Source organism: Thermobia domestica, chromosome 14, assembly GCF_964235325.1.
Source record: "Thermobia domestica chromosome 14, izTheDome1.hap1.1, whole genome shotgun sequence".
NCBI lineage: Eukaryota > Metazoa > Arthropoda > Insecta > Zygentoma > Lepismatidae > Thermobia > Thermobia domestica.
In genome coordinates, this window is record NC_137467.1 from 169,883,060 (window position 1) to 169,903,729 (window position 20,670).

The 20,670-nt window shown below is 34.3% G+C and overlaps 1 protein-coding gene across 2 annotated transcripts in view; it reads left to right on the plus strand.

Moving 5' to 3' along the window:
* LOC145670459 (vascular endothelial growth factor receptor 1-like) overlaps positions 1-20,670 on the plus strand; it is a 246,967-nt gene that overhangs the window by 170,715 nt on the left and 55,582 nt on the right. The window contains exons 5-7 of one of the 2 annotated variants that reach the window (XM_081739167.1): positions 1,995-2,136; positions 13,259-13,410; positions 17,447-17,630. In XM_081739167.1, the coding sequence (XP_081595293.1) occupies positions 1,995-2,136; positions 13,259-13,410; positions 17,447-17,630 (478 nt within the window). Of the gene's footprint in view, positions 1-1,994; positions 2,137-6,557; positions 6,703-13,258; positions 13,411-17,446; positions 17,631-20,670 lie in introns of both variants that reach the window. The other variant, XM_081739166.1, reaches the window with a different exon arrangement.

Genomic DNA, 20,670 nt, shown 5'->3' on the forward strand with positions numbered 1-20,670 from the left:
TGATTCGTATCTCTATATGACACTTTCAGTATAGGCGCCGATTCTGGGGAAACCAGGGGGGTCCGTACCATTAAAGTTTGCGTGGCCACCCTTGGGTCTGGATATTTCCTTGGATATCTCAAACACACACACATCTGAATTCCCCCCTCCCAACACCCTAGTTTTGTACAGAAATCGGCGACACTGCTTCCCAGTTATAAACTAAGTTTAGATGGAAGAGGCAAAGATAGGAGTAAAAAAAAAAAAACTGTCTATCTAGGGTCTTGCCATACTATTCGCTGGCTTATTTTTCTGTCCACTGTTTCTTCTTTTATCCAATTAACCTACCTTCGAACTCACGATGTTAGACATATAGTATTATACAGGCCTTGCAGAATTTTCATAAGTCATACTTCTAAAGACCAATATTATTTTATACAAAATACAGGATGTTTCGAAAATCTTCGACCGATTTCAAAGTATTGTAGCTTGAAGACGGTTAATCGTATTTGAATAAAATGCTTGGAGTTCGAAAGAGAGAGTACTTAAGTTTCATTTTGCTTGGCAAGAGCTATTACTAGTATGCAGGAGCGACACACGGTAAGTGACATCTTCAGTCAGCCATCAGTTAACTCGGGAACAACCATCAGTGTTCCCAATTTAGCGGAAAAGTCGCTAAAATTGGGGGGATTCGACTTGCAAGATAGTGACAAAAAAAAAAAAAAACAAATTTCCGATTGGCGACTTTTTTTCTTGGTGAATTTTGAAGGACAATTTGACGACTAACTTACAAATCTAGCGACTTTTGTGCTACGAATAATTTGTCTTTTGTAATAAAGCACACTTAGTTCGAAGTAGTTTTTATGTTTGTTTGGTTTTCTTTTTGTTTGTTAGTGCAAGCGACGATGAATTGGACAAGTATACCATCTCTCCATACTTCGCTGTTCTCTGTTACCGTTTGCCTTCTAACGGGAAACAACTCCAGTCTTCAATTTCTAGTTTGCAGAGCTTCCGTTAAGAGGCATAAGTAAAACAGTCTCTTATCAATAGCATCTTACTCTCATAAATAGCCTATTAGCTATAGAATCATGAGTTAAAGCGAGGTAGGTGTTATTTTTCTTGACGTTGTGCACTTGTAATTTTTATGCATTGAAAAAATCGTATAAAGTACTTCATTGTGTTAATTGTGCCGGAAGTATTATGGATTAATTTTTTCAGCGACATTTCATCCAAAATATCGAAGTGATGTAATCTCTCGTTTAGCGACTTACCATGTCATCGTTTTGGCAACACTGTATCAAAAATCTGGGAAGTGTTCAATCATTAACTTGATTTATGCCGTGCGGCCAAAGGAGTCCAACAGCTGTTCTTTTCGCTGAGACTGTGGTACCACCACTCAAGGAAATTAGGTACCATGAACTACTCAAAGCAAAAACAAATCAAATCGTTCAGAGCGCGTGAGTCTGGTAGAATTAGCCGATGATATACTTAGCTACTGCCATTAGTAGACGATGCAATTAGTTAAAACTCTGTCGCAGACTCACTTTCGTTGCATTGTGGGAACGATTTGAATTTCCATTAGGAATATAGGGAGTGGTTTATCAGGGTAACCATTATTGAACATTTGTGAACTGAAAACCTAGTCTAACAACATTCATTTTGCATTGTGCAAGAAATCTGTATTTTTTTTCAAAAGCCAATATAGCATTTCGAAATCGAATTATATACGTATATATATATATATATATATATATATATATATATATATATATATATATATATATATATATATATATATATATATACCGGTATATAATGTGTGTGTGTGTGTGTGTATGAACTTAAAACATTCCCTTTTTTTTATAGTTGTTTCTTTTAAATACGATTAACCATTTTTCAAGCTATAATACGGTGCTTTCGAAGTTGGATGAAGATTTTAGACATACTCTGTACTAAGAAAGTGTTTGCTTTTTGTATAGTTTTGTCTCAACTTATGATTTATCTGTTCATTGTAGGGTTCTATTGATTTTGGGAAATACGATCCTAAAATAGGATTTACTTTCGAAAGTGTAGAAATCAACATCGGTGGATTATATGACTGTCAAGCCACACAGAATGATGCTTTCATAAATCGTTCTTTTATAGTTCATATTGAGCGTATGTATTGTTATTATTATTACTTGTCATTATGTAATTTTTAATTATTTCGTTTTATTACTACACTTTTTATCTTTCAGGTTATAATTCTACTAGATTAGAACTGTAGTTCTTTTGTATTTGAATCATAGGTACATATAAACCAGATGGAAGTAAAGAAGTTAAAAGTTAAGGTATTTCTTAATGATCCACCATGATCAATGATAAAAGCGAGGGGGAACGCCGTCCCCCCACTTTCTAAAAAAAATACAATGGGCAAAGATAGACACGGGGGACGGCATGACATCAAGTGTCCCCCTACCTTTTCAGATCCACTTTTACCCCTGACCATGATAATATTTTCTGTAAAAGGAAGAACTGTTGCTCAAAAAATAGATTTGAACTTAAATAATTATATTAGAACTGGAGAAGTAATTTTTTGGAAAACGAATTTATTCCTGTTCGTGTTCCTCTACCGAAGAAAAAGAAATTAAATTTCTGTTCCTTATTTCATGAAAGAAACGAATTCTTTCGATTCTGTTTCAATTATTTTTTTAACCCTTTTTCAGGGTAATACGTTTTAACAATAAATATGAACGACACCAGTATAGTTGATGAAAAGCAATGTGTAAAGTATTACGGAGTACTTTATATCGTAGTTGGGATAAATTCTGCTTTGGGGGGACTAGATTTGTTTTGCTAAGCATAGCCTATATATATATATATATATATAGCCTAATTTTGATTATAGCAGCAGCATACATAATAGGAATGGAGCTATGATATATGCAGTAAGCCTAATGCAATCATATTGCCGTTTTTAACGCACTTCAAAGAAAGAAAGTAACACTCAAATTAATTTGTTTATATGTTCTCATTATGTTTACACATAACTCCGATCTAAGTATGTCGATTTTGATTATTCTTTCTTTATTTGAAAGAGTGTACCTTCCTGGTGGTATAATATAAATTTGTTTAGAAACTAATGATAATATTTGGAGCTAGACTGTGAAACGCTTCAACAGATGCTGAGTTAATTACAGCGAAGTAACATGCTTATAGGCAACCATACATTCTTTAGCGTGATTATGGTTACATAACATCACAGGGGTTGTATAGCAAAGTTTCGGAGCACTGTAAGCTGTAACATTTTAAATAATGGGTTACGTGTGTATTTTTCTTTTTCTAAGTTTTATAATTTCTACTTTTTATCTTCAGTACAGACCGTTATCATATCACATCCACATATAGATTTCCGCATTAATCACATACAGACCAATACTTTTGACTCATAACTATAAAACACAACTACTCTCTTTACTATACAACTTCCTTTATTCAGTTTAACATAATCATTTCTTCCATTTTATTTCCGTTTCCTTCGCGAGTTTGAAGATGTTGGCACAGATCTCTGAGTTGCCAACTAGTCTTTATACAACATACACAAACTAAAACATAGTAACTATAAATTACATAGGTATGTTAACATCAATTCATAACATTTAACCCGACACGTTATTCCTAACAACAGTTATGGACTATTACTCATATGGTACTGAAACTGAATCGATTCAGAAGTAAATCTATATATTATGTAGAATAAGAAAAGCTTGATTTGTTGATTTCCAAAAACTGTGGTATTTGAGAAACTCGTGTATGCATTCTTCTTTTGTCGATTACATTCCTTAAGAAATAAACGAAATTTCTACCTCGTTCAAACTGAAACGGAAGTGCGTTCCATGTCCTCGCTTCTGCAAAATGAACTACAAGAAATATGTTTCTTCTAGCCATAGGTGATAAAGGAGACTTTTGCGAAAGTGTAGTTAGTTGCCTTATGCAATAGTGACAATATAAATCCTGGGAATTACGAAGTTTGTAGAAGAGCGGTCGAATTTATTTACCACAATACAAAAGAGACTTTGAAAGTGTTCGGAGTGCTAACATCGGGGGATCCTCACTCCCTTGTGTTACGTTTTGGGATCCTCTGTATTTCTCCAGTACAGATAGCAGTCATCTACTAGAAGATAGTTACTGAGTTTTTATAAATTTAATCTCGGTTGAGGAACCGTGCGTAAAACAGCCTATATTGGCTTGTATGAAACATTATTTGTGTTATACAATTTTAATTCATTTTACTTAGTTGAAATTTTGATTCCTGAAAAATATCTTCCAGTTTCTAGTTTTCCGGTTTCCCTTGGAGCCTTGTTCACAGAGTATAAAAATGGAAGAAAAATTAGCAAAAATATTAACATTATTTTCTCTCCTATTTTTATACTCTGTGAACAAGGCTCCAAGGGAAACCCGAAAACTAGGAACTGCAAGATATTTTTAGGAATTAGAATTTCAAGTAAGTAAAATGAATATAAGATTTCTGAGCGTGTTTGTATATTGTCTGTTAATTTATTATGAGCTGTTCGCTTTGGCACATATAATTAGCTAGGCCTGAAATCTACCAGAGAGGCTGGACCTGCCATATTCTATCCTGAATTTTGACCTGCTTTCATTCAACTTACTGATATATTTAAGCACAGCATTCTGGTTTGTTTGTACCTATGGTTTAAAAACGATGCGTATAGTTGTGTAAGCCTGCTCGTTCTCATTTCCTATCTACAGAAGAGAGTGTAAAAGGAGCGAGAGTTTTATTAATAAATAATTTCTATCTGTTTCTTTCAGCACAAGCATCGTTTTTAAAGTTATATATGATGATTACTATGTTCCAGCGATGACGTAAACGAGAAGTGTTCAGAAACACGTGTTGAGAAATTGGAATACCTTGGTAAATGCAAAATCCAAGAACTTCTTATATGAATATGATGCACATTAGATGGAAACTACAATCATTCTGTAGGAGATGGAAAGACGAATAGAATATACACGATAAAATTTTATAAGTTGTATACGTCTTTGATTATACGTGTCAGTTTTTCCCAAACTTTCGTGGTCCATGGTACCTATAGTGTACCATTCAGGACATTACGACGATGCTCCAAGTGAGAACGTAGGCGTATCTAAAATGAGGTCTTCGGAAACATAACCAAAATATCTTTGAGAAATGAATCTTCACACGAAAACATGAACAAAATTATATTATAGATCTCAACGGGTACAGAAATGAGTCTTTTTGGAGCTATATCCCACCTAAAATTTCTGGTCTGAGCGATACAATGTAGAGCAAAAGAAACTCGAGAACGAAATGTCCGATATAGATTGGGTGAGGGAACATAATACCTACTTCAAGCCTAAACTACATTAATGTATCAGATGTGGAATTTGATCGGAAACAGGGCTAGCCTCGAAACATACGGAGAGATCATGATGTCTTCTAGAAACGAAAAATCATAGATCAGGAACTAAAATCTAGCACATGTTCCATATCCTCTAGTACATAAATAGGATCTAGGTACTGAAAACTGCCACATATTTCATACCCACTGGTACATTAATGGAATCTAGGCATGAAATAACTATTATAATATTTTATCCGACCTTCAGGGTTGGGAAAAACGTGTTTTTTTTTTTTTTTTTTTTTTAATACAAAAGAAAAGCTTTTTTGGTTTAATAGATTTGCTTTATTTATTTACATTACATATGGATAGAAATAAGTTTGTTTGGATTATGATAGACAGGATCTACAACTTAAAGTAGAATCTGAACCACTACTCGATTTGTACCGAAGAGAAATTATCCTGGATCTAGACTCGAACCCAGGACCCATCGATTATAAAAGCGACGAATCTACCGACTTATCCACGGAGGACATCTGTTAGGAATACATTGTTCTGATCTTCCATACTTGTGAATGTTTTACGTCACTTCAGTATGACAAAGCTAACACACAATCACAACTGAAATCACTCTACAGAGTTGTGCGTATCATTGGAATAAATGAACAGTTTGAAATAAATGGACTACAAAGTACAGGGGATTGAATTTAGTCGAAGTTAGTTCACAGAGCTAGAAATGCAGCAACTTAATTTAATTTGCGTATTGTAGCCCAGCATAGCGCAGTCGCTAACGCTTTCGCCTTTGATACGGTCGGTTCCAGGTTCGATTTTCGGTGGGGCACTCAGTCGAAAAGCTGTAACAGCTTTTTTAGGCCAGCCATCTTGGGTAATTATTTTTCCTGGGTTTTTCTCATTCACACCTGGCAAATGCCGGAATGATACTGTACCTAACCTACAGATCCCAGGCCGCTTCTTTCCTTTCCTACTTTCGTGGGTAGTGTGATCGCCGAGAGACGTTATTCCTAATACATGATGATCTCAAAAGGCAGTAGATACCGAATGCTCAGATATATAATTTCTAATCTTAACTATGTGATGTTCTTGGTATTTTGCACAACTTTGGTATGACACTTCTTATATTCTGAACCAGGAATTCAAGGAATGGCGTGTTTTTTTTTCTTTTTTCTTTCATAATGTTGTACTATCCATGTATTACAGATAGCTGATCGCAACTATAGGTATGATCCTAAAATAGGCTTTACATTAATCAGCCCAACGATACGAGATCACAGTGGTGAATTCATATGCGTTGCTTCTAAAGGGAAATACAATTCAACCGCTATTTTTCACGTAACGGTAGTACGTAAGTAAACCAAAATACTTCGAATATTGCATGTCTTCGCTGATTGCCTGTGCCTTGTAGGATCTCACTATAGATGGCAGCAGTTGTCCTTCGTTTTCTTTGTTTTACAATCTTCAGGTGATGGTGGTGGTCCACTAACTTGTATGTACTTGTAGGTATCGTCCCTGTTTCTGAATGTGAATTAATAATTTCAGTTTGTGTTTGTCTCTGGAAGTAAACGTTTTCAGACATTTTGAATAGCTTTATAGAAGAAAAGATATTAGCAAGCATAATTTGAGTAAAATTTTGTGCCATATGGCTAGTACAACATGTAGTAGTATATATAGTTTTGCAATACACATGTGATTTTTTGTGTACTGCAAAATACATATATAAAAAGATAGTTCTGACCATTACAGGACGAGTATTGAAATTGAGATTTCTAAAGTGGGTAGATATATCGGTCGTTACGGGAAATATACATGGTACTTGTAGTTGCAATATCTGTTTGAAAGACCAAGAAAAAGATGAATAAAAATATTTTAAACAGATAATGATTCTCACTGGATTGACTTAAGGGGCTCTTTGTTAGGGCAGGGACTCATATAGTGCACCTCGCAATAATCATATATCAGATCCATCCGGAAGTAGAGGCCGATTTCATGTTTCTTTGTGCGTTGCCTTTTTGACAACACACTTTTTTTTTATTTTATTTTATTTTATTTTATTTTTTTTAATTTGGATAGTAGCGTAAGGTTTCAAGTAAATTTTCTTATTTAAAGGTTGATATGTTGTAAGATTTCAGGCAAATTTAGTTTCATTTCAATCTTACGAAAAAGGTTTGAAGCGTTTTTCTCATAATTACAAGCTGATGTATAAGAGCACTTCAAATGAATTTCTCTCGCATGAAGGTTTAAGTAAAAGATTCAGACAGGTCTCCCTTAGTTACAAGCTGACACATAAAATTTTAGTTAAAATTCTCTTGGTTACGTTCTTCTTCTGAAGAAAGAAAAAAAAAAAAAAAAAGGGTCAAAGCCAATATCTTCTAGTTACAAGCTAATATATAAGATTTTAAGCGATTTTGTTAGGATTTTAGACTTTTGAAAAATGTTTCAGCAGATTTCGGTGAAGTTTTTCTTGGAATGATTTCAATCCAATATTTCTTGGTTACAAGATAGTGTATAAAATTTCGAGCGTCTTTTTCTTAGTTCACGAAAAAAAAGTTTGACAGATTTCCTTAAGTTACAAAATGATAGATTTTAGGTAACTTTCTCTTGGTTTGGAAAAGGTTTAAGCCAGTATCTCTTGATTAAAAGCTGGTCTTATTCATCAGATTAATAATAATTGGCTTCCTACGCTTAGATGAAATCAAATAACCCCCAGCCTAGTGCAAAATATTTCTCTAGGCTGATGATAATGGGGAAAATGTACTTTGTGGGTTCCACATCCTTGGCTGAAGATTCTTAAAACTTTAATACAGAAGAACACAAGTCTGATCCTTAATTTAATCGGAGAATTAATGTTGAAATCAAACATTGACATGAAATCAAATAACCTCCATCGTAGTTCAAAATACTTTTTCTAAATTGATGATACCGAGAAAAATATACTCTGTGGGTTCCACATTCTTGACCGAAGATCCTTAAAACTTTAATACAGAAGAACACAACTCTGATAACTTAGAATTAATGTTGAAATCAAACCTTGATTATAGGACTGTGTAATATACTATTCATTAGACTTGTATTGTGTCATTGTATTGTGCATAAACCTATATTCCGTTTATTCTTGTGATATTTTGTCTAAACTTGTTTACGTATTGTAGTTGAGAGTAGTGTGAACAGTTTACTATTCGTACTTTATAAATATTTCATTTATATTTGCTTCTAAGGGTCTGTAAATAAGTGCTGTACCAATATTAGAGAATTATGTTTGTTACACGCTTTCTACAGAAGAAAAAAAAATGGACTAATGTAAGCGTTTGTTCTTGTTTAGATGAGAGCATCTTGTTTTGTTTTTGTTTGTTTATAAGCAATATTTAGGCTTGTTTGGTATGTTATAGTTTTTGTTCAGTTTAGAATATAACACACATTTTTCCTAGCGGCTTCTACTAGTGGTGAGATTAGTTGCTAGTTAACGCCTAATATTTTTTATTTACTACTATAACCTTACCAATAACATTGTGGAGATGGTTACACAATTTTACTGTATAATTTAGCATGTATATTAACATTGTAATTGACTTTAATACTGTATCAACATATCAGACTATATTCATTTTACTGACATATCATGGACTAGATGGAAGAGAATCATAAGCAGAGTTCAAGGGGAAAGCATGGGGATCCAATTTGCAGTACGAATAAAGAAACTTCGTACTTTTTATTGGCTGTATGCTTTTTCACTTTGTTTACAGCTTGATTCACCTATGTACACCCTTGGAAAGAACAGAGTATTTCGGTACTAGATGATGAAATGATGTTACAGTCAGTACATAAGGAACAGCAGTCTTTACCTGTAGCGATATGAGTAACTATGGGTGCAATGTTTGGAGAGACCATGTACATTTAGTTTTCTCTGTTTTAAATAGGAATGTATCAGTTCTTAAAAGAGGAAATTTCAGAAGTGTAATTTTCTTTTAAAATAGAATTATATCAGTTCGTATGGAGGAAATTTCAGAAATGTAGTTTTCTTTTTGAATAGAATAATATCAGTTTCAAAAAAGGGAAATTTCAGAGATGTAGTTTTTTCTTTCTTTTTAATCAGTTCAAAAGAGCGGAAATTTCAGAATGGTAGCTTTCTTTTTGAATAGGATATTATCGGTTCGAAAGGGGGAAATTTCAGAAATATAATAAACGAAATATTGCTTTCATTTATCTATGTTCATTGGAACGTAATGAGTACGCAAGTATCTACCAAAATTCTAGATAACATCATCTCGAATAGACTGTTCTGGTGACACAGAAAGTATTTAATGTGTTTGCTAGCTAGTATTCGCAGCCAAAGATAAAATCGTTTACGAATTATGACGATTATTCTGTAAATATGACAATTAATTGAGACAGCTATTTTCAGTGGCGGATCTAGGCTAGGACCGGGGAGCTTAAGTCCTACAGTTTTTGAATGACAAAAATAATTTAAGTTATTATTTATATATTTTTGAAAGTTTATAGTAAACATGATATACCCGTCATAGTCTGGGTCCTGACTGTCCCTCCCTTCTATATCCGTTGCTGGCTATTTCATTAAATGTATTTGAAGTTAGAAATAAAAATGTCCAAATAAATAAATATGGATTTAAAAATGTTCATCAAATAAATGAGTTTATGTATTGCAAGTTGTCACGTATCACAATACTTGAGGTGATATCCCGACGGATCTAATGATTCAAAATTGACATGTATAGGAATATATAAATTAGTGTTCTGTATCTTAGCAAAAATTTTAGGAAAACAAACAAGCAAAAAAATCAAAATTTCTGATCTTAGCCAATAATTAGTTTTAGGATCAGGGACCACAAAATTTTTGAATGGCCCCTAAATCGAGTTTTTGTATTTTCTACGGAATAAGCATATCATACTGAGTTAAGTGATAGTTTGCGTTCGGCTACACTGTGTGTGGTTCTTCTAGATATAAAGCCTACAAGTAAATTTTTGATTGAAATATGTTGGATCTTTTGTTCCAAGAAAAGATTTCTTTGATGTAAATTTTTGTAAACACGATACCATAATATAAACACAAAAACATCATAATTTTCCGAATATAATGTTTAAAATATGTGATTTTAAAAATATTTCCCTTTATATATTGGAGCGATGATAATGTTTCCATCAGTCATTATTTGACAATACGAGAGAAACTATATCATCATTTATCTTCATTATTAAATTTATAATAAGGTTTACATGTAAAGTTGTATTACTCATAATATAGTTATGTAAGAAAATTGACTGTAGTTTACTTACTTTGCCGAATTTGCTTATGTTTGAGAAGTCTTGTGTAAATATACATTTGTCAATTCCATGACGATTTAAATGCGTGCATTAGCACGGAACTTCTACAAATTACAGGACAGGTTAATACAATTCTAATAAAATATCCAATTTACAATTGGTTTCTTTCACAAAGATGATGAAATAAATGACTGTATCATGTTTTACTAAGGATAAAACAGGTTAACAAAGGATTGTGACACACATTACAAAATATAACTTACTAAATTCTTTAATAAACATTATTTATAGAAGAGGGTAAATGAAAAATTATCCGCAATTTTGACGTAACTCTTCTTAGTGTCCACACTGACCTCTATCCTCGTTTATTTTATTGTTATGCTGTTGTGGTCATGCCATGAAAATTTGATCCTAATTCCTCCATTTGTCTTCCTTTTGTTGCAGATAGATTATGGCCGCTCCATTAGAAGTTTGCGACAAAGGGGAGCAACGAGCAGTGATCCGGTTTTTGTGATCGGAAGGTGTATCAGGAACCATGACTAATTTCCAGGCGGATGTGCCATTTCGTCAATAGTCACTCGTTTGTCAAATGAAACCATGTCACGTGCACGCTCAATCTTGTCATCATTTGTAGCCATAGATGGTCGTATCGTTCCTTCCTCATACGTAACACTTGTGCAATCATTTTTGAATTTTTCAGTCCATTCGCAAACACTTCGTTGCAGCAAGACACTGTTTTCGCATTGTACCGAAAGTCTTTGATGGATTGCGGTCCCTGATACAAAAACCGAATCATTGCTCGTTGTTCCTCTTTGGTGCAAACTTTTAACGAAGCGGCCATGATCTATCTGCAACAAAATGAAGACAAATAGAGGAATTAGGACCAAACTCTCATAGCATGACCACAATAGCTAACTAACTAACTAAACTAACTCTATGGCCTATTGAACCCGGAGGTTCAGTGCCGCGTTCACAAAAGCTCTCCACTGACTTTTATCCTTAGCTAATTGCATCCAGTTTCTACTTTGTATTCCTATCTCTTCGAGATCCATCTTAATATTGTCCTCCCATCTACGCCTAGGTCTTCCTAATGGTCGTTTTCCTATGGGTCTACTAGTCAAGACTTTGAAAACGTTTCTACTTTCTTCCATTTTAGCTACATGACCTGCCCACCTAAGCCTCCTAGACTTGACGACCCTAACAATGTTGGGCAAACCGTATAAACTATGTAGTTCCTCGTTATGAAGCTTCCGCCATTCCCCATTCTCGTTCCTCTTGGGTCCGAATATTCCACAATAGCATGAGAATAAAATAAACGAGGACAGAGGTCATTATGAACAATGTAAAAAGAGTTATGTCAAAATTGTGGTTGATTTTTGAGTTACTCTCCTACAATATTGAAGGAAAAGAACAAGAGATTTTGAAGAGTAGCATGTAGCTCCGGTAGAGCTGTTAATGTTACTAGTTTATGTAGCATAGGGGTACGTTACTCAGTAAACAGAATTATGTTTTTCTTATATGTAATATTATGTAAAATATATAGGGTTAAATTTTCGTTTGAGTTGCAGTGGCGTCAGGTCATTTTTTTTTCTTTTTTAATGTGTGTTGATAACAGTATATGAGTAAATTTTCTCTCGCTAATATTTCTTCTGTTATGTAATTAATCAATAACCATAATACATCAATGAAGTTTATAATATCTGTGTGTAATTACTAATAAATTCTGGTGTTATAATAGTAATAAAAACATGTATAGTTTCGAACTATGTCAAAGGAAATTCGTGCTTATAATTTAACACAAACGCTTAGTATGACATATAGATGCATGGTAATTCTTTCATTTTTTTTTATAATTATCTATTTATATTTTTATTATTTTATTATTATTTATTAATTATACACTATTATTATTAATGATAATATTCTTATTGCATGATGCACAATTAATAATTTTTACAGTGGAACAAATGTATGAATAATCTTATTACAAAATTCAGGATTATATTTGATGTATGTATATGCGGAACAATGGAATTCCAAAGCAAAATAAAAAGTTAACTGCTTGGATTGGGATGGATTTCAATTGGCTTTTTTTTTTTTTTTTTCAACAAAAACCTAATCACAGAACGCACCTCACAAGAGGCGGGATTTTCTATTGCAGCGCACATTTTAACACGTCTCAGAAAGCACAGTAAGAGCATCACAGTCCTCACGCAACCACAGCTGGATGCGTACTGTGTGGGGCAACGTTCTGATACCAAAATGGCGACTCTAGTCCCGTCCACTGCCACGGGAGGCCAAAACGTCTGGGACTTTCTGGATAGCCCTCGTATATAATTCTGAGAATGATGTTCGAAAAGTAGTGCTCAGATATATTCGAGTACACTGATCGCCTTCTCAAAAGTTCTTTGCTATAACTGTTATTGATTTAGTCGATAAACTCTATCGTATCGTTTTGTGTTCGAATAACTAAGAATAAAATAATAAAATTAATGAATGCAATAGTAATTTTTACAGACTTCAAATATTTCTAAACGTTCTGTTAACGTTTCATTAGTTTATTGCTAGATTTAAGATGAAGGAATGATATTTCTGTGTATTTATTTTATCTTAAACTGTTTCAGCTCATAGCGGGAGTATTGATAAACCGAAAATAAATGATAGTTTAGCACGTAATGTGGTTATTGGAGGAAATATAATATTAAATTGTGAAGTGAAAGTAGGACCTGGAATACCATTTGATCTGTTTTGGGAACTTCCAAACAAGAACAGGCAGGTATGTATTTAAGCTTTGTTCACATATTTAGCACATAGTAAGAATGTGTTAATTTTACTCATTCTTGAATGCAAACTAAAATAGAACTTACACATAATAATACTGCGCGCTTCAGATTCTAAAAGAAACTATTTACCTATATAAAACGATTATATGTTGAGCAATTGCATTCCGTCCGCTCCGATTAATGATTTCTGCAAAGGTTGGCAATCTTGAGTTGTGTGTGTAGTTTTCTTTTGCGGGCAATCAAGCTAGTGCTGATCTTGAGAGAAGGTGTGTTTAGTTCTTTGTTGTTCATTGTGTGTTCATGGGATTGTGACTTCGAGAGGAGAATGTGTATCTAGTTCTTTGTTATTCATTGTGTGTTCATGGGATTGTGACTTCGAGAGGAGAATGCATATCTAGTTCTTTGTTGTTCATTGTGTGTTCATGGGATCGTGACTTCGAGAGGAGAATGTATATCTAGTTCTTTGTTGTTCGTTGTGTGTTCATGGGATTGTTACTTCGAGAGGAGAATGTGTATCTAGTCCTTTGTTGTTCATTGTGTCCATAGGCCTTGAGAAGGTGCGTCTAGTTCTTTGTGTTCATAGGTTGATACTTTGAGAGGGAAAGGTGTTTTTAGTTCTTTGTGTTTATAGGTCTGTGACTTTGAGAGCAGAAGGTGCTTCTACTTCTTTGTTTGCTAATAGGCTGGTGATCTTGAGATGAGTAACTGCATTTAGTTCTTTGTTGTTCATAGGCTGGTGAATTTGAGAGGAAGTTTGTCTAGTTCTTTGTTGTTCATAGCCTGTCAACTTTGGGAGGAGAACGTGTATCTAGTTGTTTGTTGTTCATTACATGTTCATAGGCTAGTGATCTTTGTGCATCTAGTTCTAGTTCTTTGTTGTTCATTGTGTATTCATAAAAAGGTGACCATGAGAGATGTTATCTAGTTCTTTGTTCATTGCATGTTCATAGGTGCTGATATATTGTAGAGTTATCTGTTGTATCACGTGGATTGTATTTCTTGTTGGGTAATAGCTGAGGTAACATTAATGCAATCTGCCGGGTGAAGTCACAATTTTGTGAGGGAACAAAAGGTACTATATGGAATGCTATCTTTCTCCATAGTTCTTCTCTTTATGCAAGGTTTAACTTTATTTCGTAAGACACCACACAGCACCAAATGCCGTTAGGTTTCAATATTGTTGTAACCGTTTGCTTCAGTTGCAAATACGACTCGAGTTGGCTGTGGCGTTTGAATTTAAGATTATTAACTTATAATTTTGGAAGACATATGGAAATTTAAAATTTAAAAACCGTCTTTTCGGGAATCGTGTAAATATAAGTAGAGACATTCTTTTACACCAAAATAATTTCAACTGTCATATAAAATAATGAATAATGGAAAAGGTATTTCATTGTTATTACTTGTTAATGGTTGATAATACATTTATATTTAACGTTAATCATTTATGCAATAAGTTGTGCTTGATTAGTTGAAATTTGTGGATATTATTCCAAAATTAAACTCAATATCCAATTTTCCACATCAAAGGTATTTGAATCGAAAATTCAATTTATCTTATAAATTATCAAAGAAAGTCAAGTGATTTATGTAATTGTACACCCACCGAGAGTTGTAGTAATGTTGATCCAAAAGAGACGAAAGAATAGGATAAAATTTTAATACTTACAATCAGTGATTTATCTACACACACCCCTAAAATCTTCGGAACTAGGGGGGTGTAATATTAAAAAGATTCATTCTCGCTCTGCCTAAAGCCCTCCAGGACTTTGTAGAAAATGTTTTAAATGATCTTACCTGTAGGCAGAACGGGAATTCCCGTTCTGTCTAATCTTTGGAGACAGGGAATTCTATACGAGGAGGAAATTTTTAGGGAAATGCAGCACCGAGAAGCTTGACTCCTAGCGTGTTTGTATGCAGATTGGAACTCAGGTATAAAATGGTTGTAGTAACGAGCGCGAGAACCAAATCCAAGCGGTCAAAATGCAAGGAAAATTCTGACAAGGGCAAAATCCGAAGGACAAAATCACAGGAATATATATTGGGTGTATCAATGCACACCCTATATGATTATTTTTTTCTCTTCAATTGCCATTTATTCTAAAATGTTATCTGTATTTTTTCAACTGAAATAACTTTTTTTCTTTCTTTTAAAATACTGAAAACTCGTAAAATGCGTAAAAATGTTAAATAAAAGGGCAGATTAGGTTTAATTACTTTCACATATACCAATATGAAAAGTATTCCTATTTATTCTTATTTATTCTTATTTATTTATTATTTATTTATTTATTTCTTTATTTGTATTCCTGGTATTCCTATTTATTATACCTTTAATATATTTGAAATACGTTTACCATATTACAGTAAGACCATTTATTTTAATTACGAAAAGTAACTGTGGTGCTACTTGATTTTTAAAAAGTTGTTCTTGTGTGGTAGTACAGCAGTCTTTTATTTTGAGTAATGTATAAATATTTATTTTAATTCTGAAACACTGATCAAGATGTTTTTTTAACAAAGATGAAAATGTGAAATATATACTTACTATATAACAATCTTACTTTTTTTTTCAGCATTTTAAAAAAATGTTATTTCCGTAAAGTGAAGAATTTCAGATAACATTTTAGATGCATAATAGTTGAAGAAAAAAATAATCATTCTTTTATTAATCTGCGCCTATGATTCTGTCGCTTGAATTTAGAAAAACATAAGAACAGATAAGAACGAAAAGTTGCTCTAAGTTCACATAATTACAGATGGCAATACCATCGATTTACAGAGAACTACGTATCGTTCTGTTAATTTGAAGTTTAGCGTCCCTTCAGCACCGATGCTATATGAGACATGGACCTACATGTGCGCTAACATACATTTTATGGTTTCTTTTAGCCTTGCCTCTGTAACTCTCACGGCAACTGCATTTTATTTCGTAGATACACGATTTCTTATTGGGATCTGTGTAATAACTCTTAAGGGCGATGTTCTCTAAAGTTTGAGGGGCTTCGAAACGGTACGGAAACGGTGTTGTGTAAAAATCTTCAATATTATTGTCAATTAAAAAAAAAAAAAAAATCCTACATCTTGCTTCTATTCTTCGTGACTAAGACTCCAAGAAAGAGTCGAAAGCTCAGAAATGGTATAAACGAATGAACTTGTAAGTAGAATAGTTACCGTACTAGAATTCCTGAGGGTGGCATTAGAATGTCGATAGTGCGTACTTGTTGCTTTAAAAATCCATGAAGGACGAATTTTTTTCTGGAATATTGAAACTTAACACTAGTAAGTGTGAAAAAACGCATCTTATACAGCGGAAAGTATGGTAATTTAACAGTTTATATACGGTCGTTGTATATAAACACACATCCGATCGTTACGTTAAGGATAGGTGTGGTATATAAACATAACGTCTGGACGGAGAGAAAAGGTGTGATTCACAAACCTTATGTGTTTAATTCGTCAAATAAGTCATGTAATATGCAATCACATGCATGGATGGCTTCTAGGGTGTCCATTTTTTCTCTCTGAAGAAAGACTGATAGCTGTCCCTAAACCCCATAGAGACGCGCGTGGTATATAAACGCACAGCTGATCGTTCCGTTAGGATAGATGTGGTATATATAACACAACATCTAGACGGAGAGGACGGATGTGGTTTACGAACCTTGTTTAATTTGTTAAATAAGACATTTAATATCCAATCACAGGTATAGATGGATTTTAGGGTGTTTACTTTTTTGTCTCTGAAGAAAGACTGATAGCCGTCCGTAAACACTGTAGAGACGGTCGTGGCATTTAAACGCACAGCCGATCGTTCCGTTAAGGATAGGTTGGTATATAAATACAATATCTGGACGGAGAGGATGGATATGGTTTACAAACCTTATTTGCTTTTAACTCGTGAAATACGTCATTTAATATCCAATTACAGGCTTAGATGGTTTTTAGGGTGTCTATTTTTTCGTTTCTGAAGAAAGATTGATAGCCGTTCTTAAAGGCGTAATACGAATTTTGTTTCTTTCTTTACAGGATGGAATTGTAATAGGAAATTCGACTTCACGACCAATAAAGGAACAGAACATTGACTACAAACATGGCTTCAGCAACCTTACCATTTACAACGCTACCAAGGAAGATGAAGGTTATTACAATTGCACAGCAAAAGATTCCTCCAAGAACACCAATAGTGATAGAAAATATATTCGGGTTCATGGTAAGTATCAAACGATCTGTACACGTTTCTCTTCGTTACTTTTCTTCACCTTACCTTCTGTAGAGGTGCTAGTTGATTCACTACTTATTGTACAGTTTTACCTTTGACAGTGGTAGTTAATACATTTACAAGCAATCATGTTAAAATGAGATATTAATGCTATGGTCTGCAGCAATAATAAATTATTTACAAATAGTATTTTGATGTAAAAAGTTCAGTTTCTAACGTAATAACAATTGAGAAAAAAAAAAGTCTCTATCACTTATTAGGTGAAACTGAAGGTTCAAGTCATCCCCATTTTATATCACGCTACTTCCCACATTGAAAGAAATATGTCTGTAGCCAATTGTGTATACAGGGTGTTTAAAAACAACACCAACAACGTTTGGGAGGTGATTCTTGACACCAAGACAAAAAGTATAGACCATCCTGGGTGCACCAACATTTAATTTCGGAGTTATTGGTTGCCGAAAACATGAAAAAAAAAAAAAAGAACTTTAAAGGTCAATAGCTCCAAAAGTATGGGACCTACCGTAGTCGGGTTAAGACTGCACTTAGGAACTAGTATGTGCACTATCCAAATATCCATGTTTCAGAATCTTGCCGTACTTCCGCAACAATTTTTATAGATTTAGTTGGAGAGTACTTCAAATTACATGTCTGTAGCCAAACTGTCTCTTTAAAGATTGCTTCGTGAGTACCTTGGATAGCGCACATATTAATTCCTAAGTGAAGTTCTGACTCGACTACGGTAGGTCCCATAGTTTCGGAGGTATGGACCTTTAAAGTTCATTTTTCATGTTTTCGGCAGCCTATAACTCCAAAAGGGAGCATTTGTGCACCCAGGTTGGTCTATACTTTTTGTCTTACCTTGGTGTCAGGTAACACCTTCCGAACGTTGTCGATGTTGTTTTGAAACACCCTGTATAATAGCTAAGAATCCAAACCCCAACATGAATAAAGGAAATCTTGTTAAAGGTTGAGAAAAATATTATTAAATATATTAACAAAAATAAAATATCTAAATACATCTAGCATGATTCTATGGTACTCATTCTAGTTGTTCCCCTCCCCTCAGGCAAATTACTTGCATGCTAGCGACATTTGTTGGTGTCAAGTAGGAGATAGCGAAACTACCGACAACTGTGAGCCTGCGTGAGAACTATTGGGAACGTGATTGACAAGCTGATGCACTTGCTTTTATAGTAAGGATAATCGTCAGCATTGTATAAAATTTGGATACAAATATGGTTTGATAATAGTGACTTTCCAATACGTCTTAGCTGCGAGATAGACATTTTAGAAGGAAGCTTGTTGTTTGTGAAATAATTGTTTTTGGAAAAAGATTTTCATGACTGTCCATAGAAGATTTCGGCTTATTAATTTCTGTAAATAAAATACACATGCTCATTGATTAAAACAATGCGCCATTTAATTTTTAGTAAGATAATTTGGAGCTTGAAATGAGAATAGGTAGAAACTTATCGGTATCTCTACATTTTCATAATTACTTGATTGCAATTGAAGCATTACACTAGAAACGTGATTTTCCTGTAATTTTAACACAAATTAAGCTTTGAAACATTCTGATGAAGAGCACTCGAGATTTGTGTGTGAAATATAGGTAAATACAAAAGGTATTTTGAAGATAATTTGTCTCACAGGTACATTTCCAGGTAAGTACCGACTGAAATTAAAACCGTCTCTAGGTAGTTTCTAAGACCTATTGTATAGATGTTCACAACCATTCACACAGGTCAGTTACTGCACAGATTGGAGACGTTTCCATACACTGTGATCGTCAGCTAACTTCATCGCCTTGTATATCAATTATTCGGTTTAATACAATCTGATTCCTCCCTCCCTCTTTTTCCTTCTATCCTATCTTCATTCAGTTTCAAGAATAAAGTTCTTTTTAAGACAATGTCCTCCTTATAAGTTTCTCTTCATCCAGTATTTCAAATAGATGTGATGGGATCCATATCTTCTACCGCAAATAAAAAATTCTCTTATGTGAAATCGTTCAAAAGACATACAGTCTGGTTTCGAGACCATCTTCAGTGCATCTAAAGAAAATTTGCTACTATTTATAGAACATATAATGTATGAAATTAGGGAACATCGTACTCTAGTGGTCAGAACGTGGGACTCATGTTCACGTGGTCCCGGGTTCGATTCTCGGCCTGTGCTTCCCGAATTTTCAGCGTGCACCCAGAGTCATGAGGCAAACTGGAAAATCACGTAAATAAAAAATGTGATGATCACTAGGTCTATATCTCTCCTGATATGCCTGTCAGAGACAGGGGCGGATCCAGGACGGACTTCTGGGGGGGGGCGGTAGGTCGTAATACTGCTACTTAGAGCTACTTTTAAGAGCTCTTGGATGGGTTTTATTTATATATAAAATAAGAAAGTTTCCTGTTCTGGGGGGGGCGATTGCTCCGATCGCCCCCCCTGGATCCGCCCCTGGTCAGAGACAGGGCGACGCAGTGCGCTAACCACGTGTTTGTCGCTAAGCTAGATGCAGTTCAGACGGTAGGTAACAGATGGCGTTGGAGTGGCTCAGGCTCATAAGGGGCTGTCATGCCAGTGGTTAGTTTTTAATGTATGAAATTCTCTGTCTATCTTTTGCATATGTATTTATGCTTATCACTAGGGCCCCGAAGTTGAGGAAAAATCCTCTTTTTTATGAGTGCCCGAAGACGAGGCTTAACATAATATATGTTCATTTTGGGCCATTGTATGCGAGAAAATGGTGGATTTTGTCCTTTTTTGCCTTTTTCGGCGCTTTTTTGTTTATTGGTCTTTTTTAAGCGTTTAATAGGTCTTAACTTTTTTTTTCACTTCATCTTTCGATAATAAATTTACTGGTCATTAACTAGAATCACCATCACTTCTTAAACATCTTTTCTTTAGTAAAGAAAATTCAAAAGATAAGAAATTCTTCAACGACTGCACTGATAAGACCAGATCTGCAACAATCAGAAGTCAGATAAGGAGGCGTATTAATGTGCTTCAGCGGGGGGTGAGGGGGGAGTTT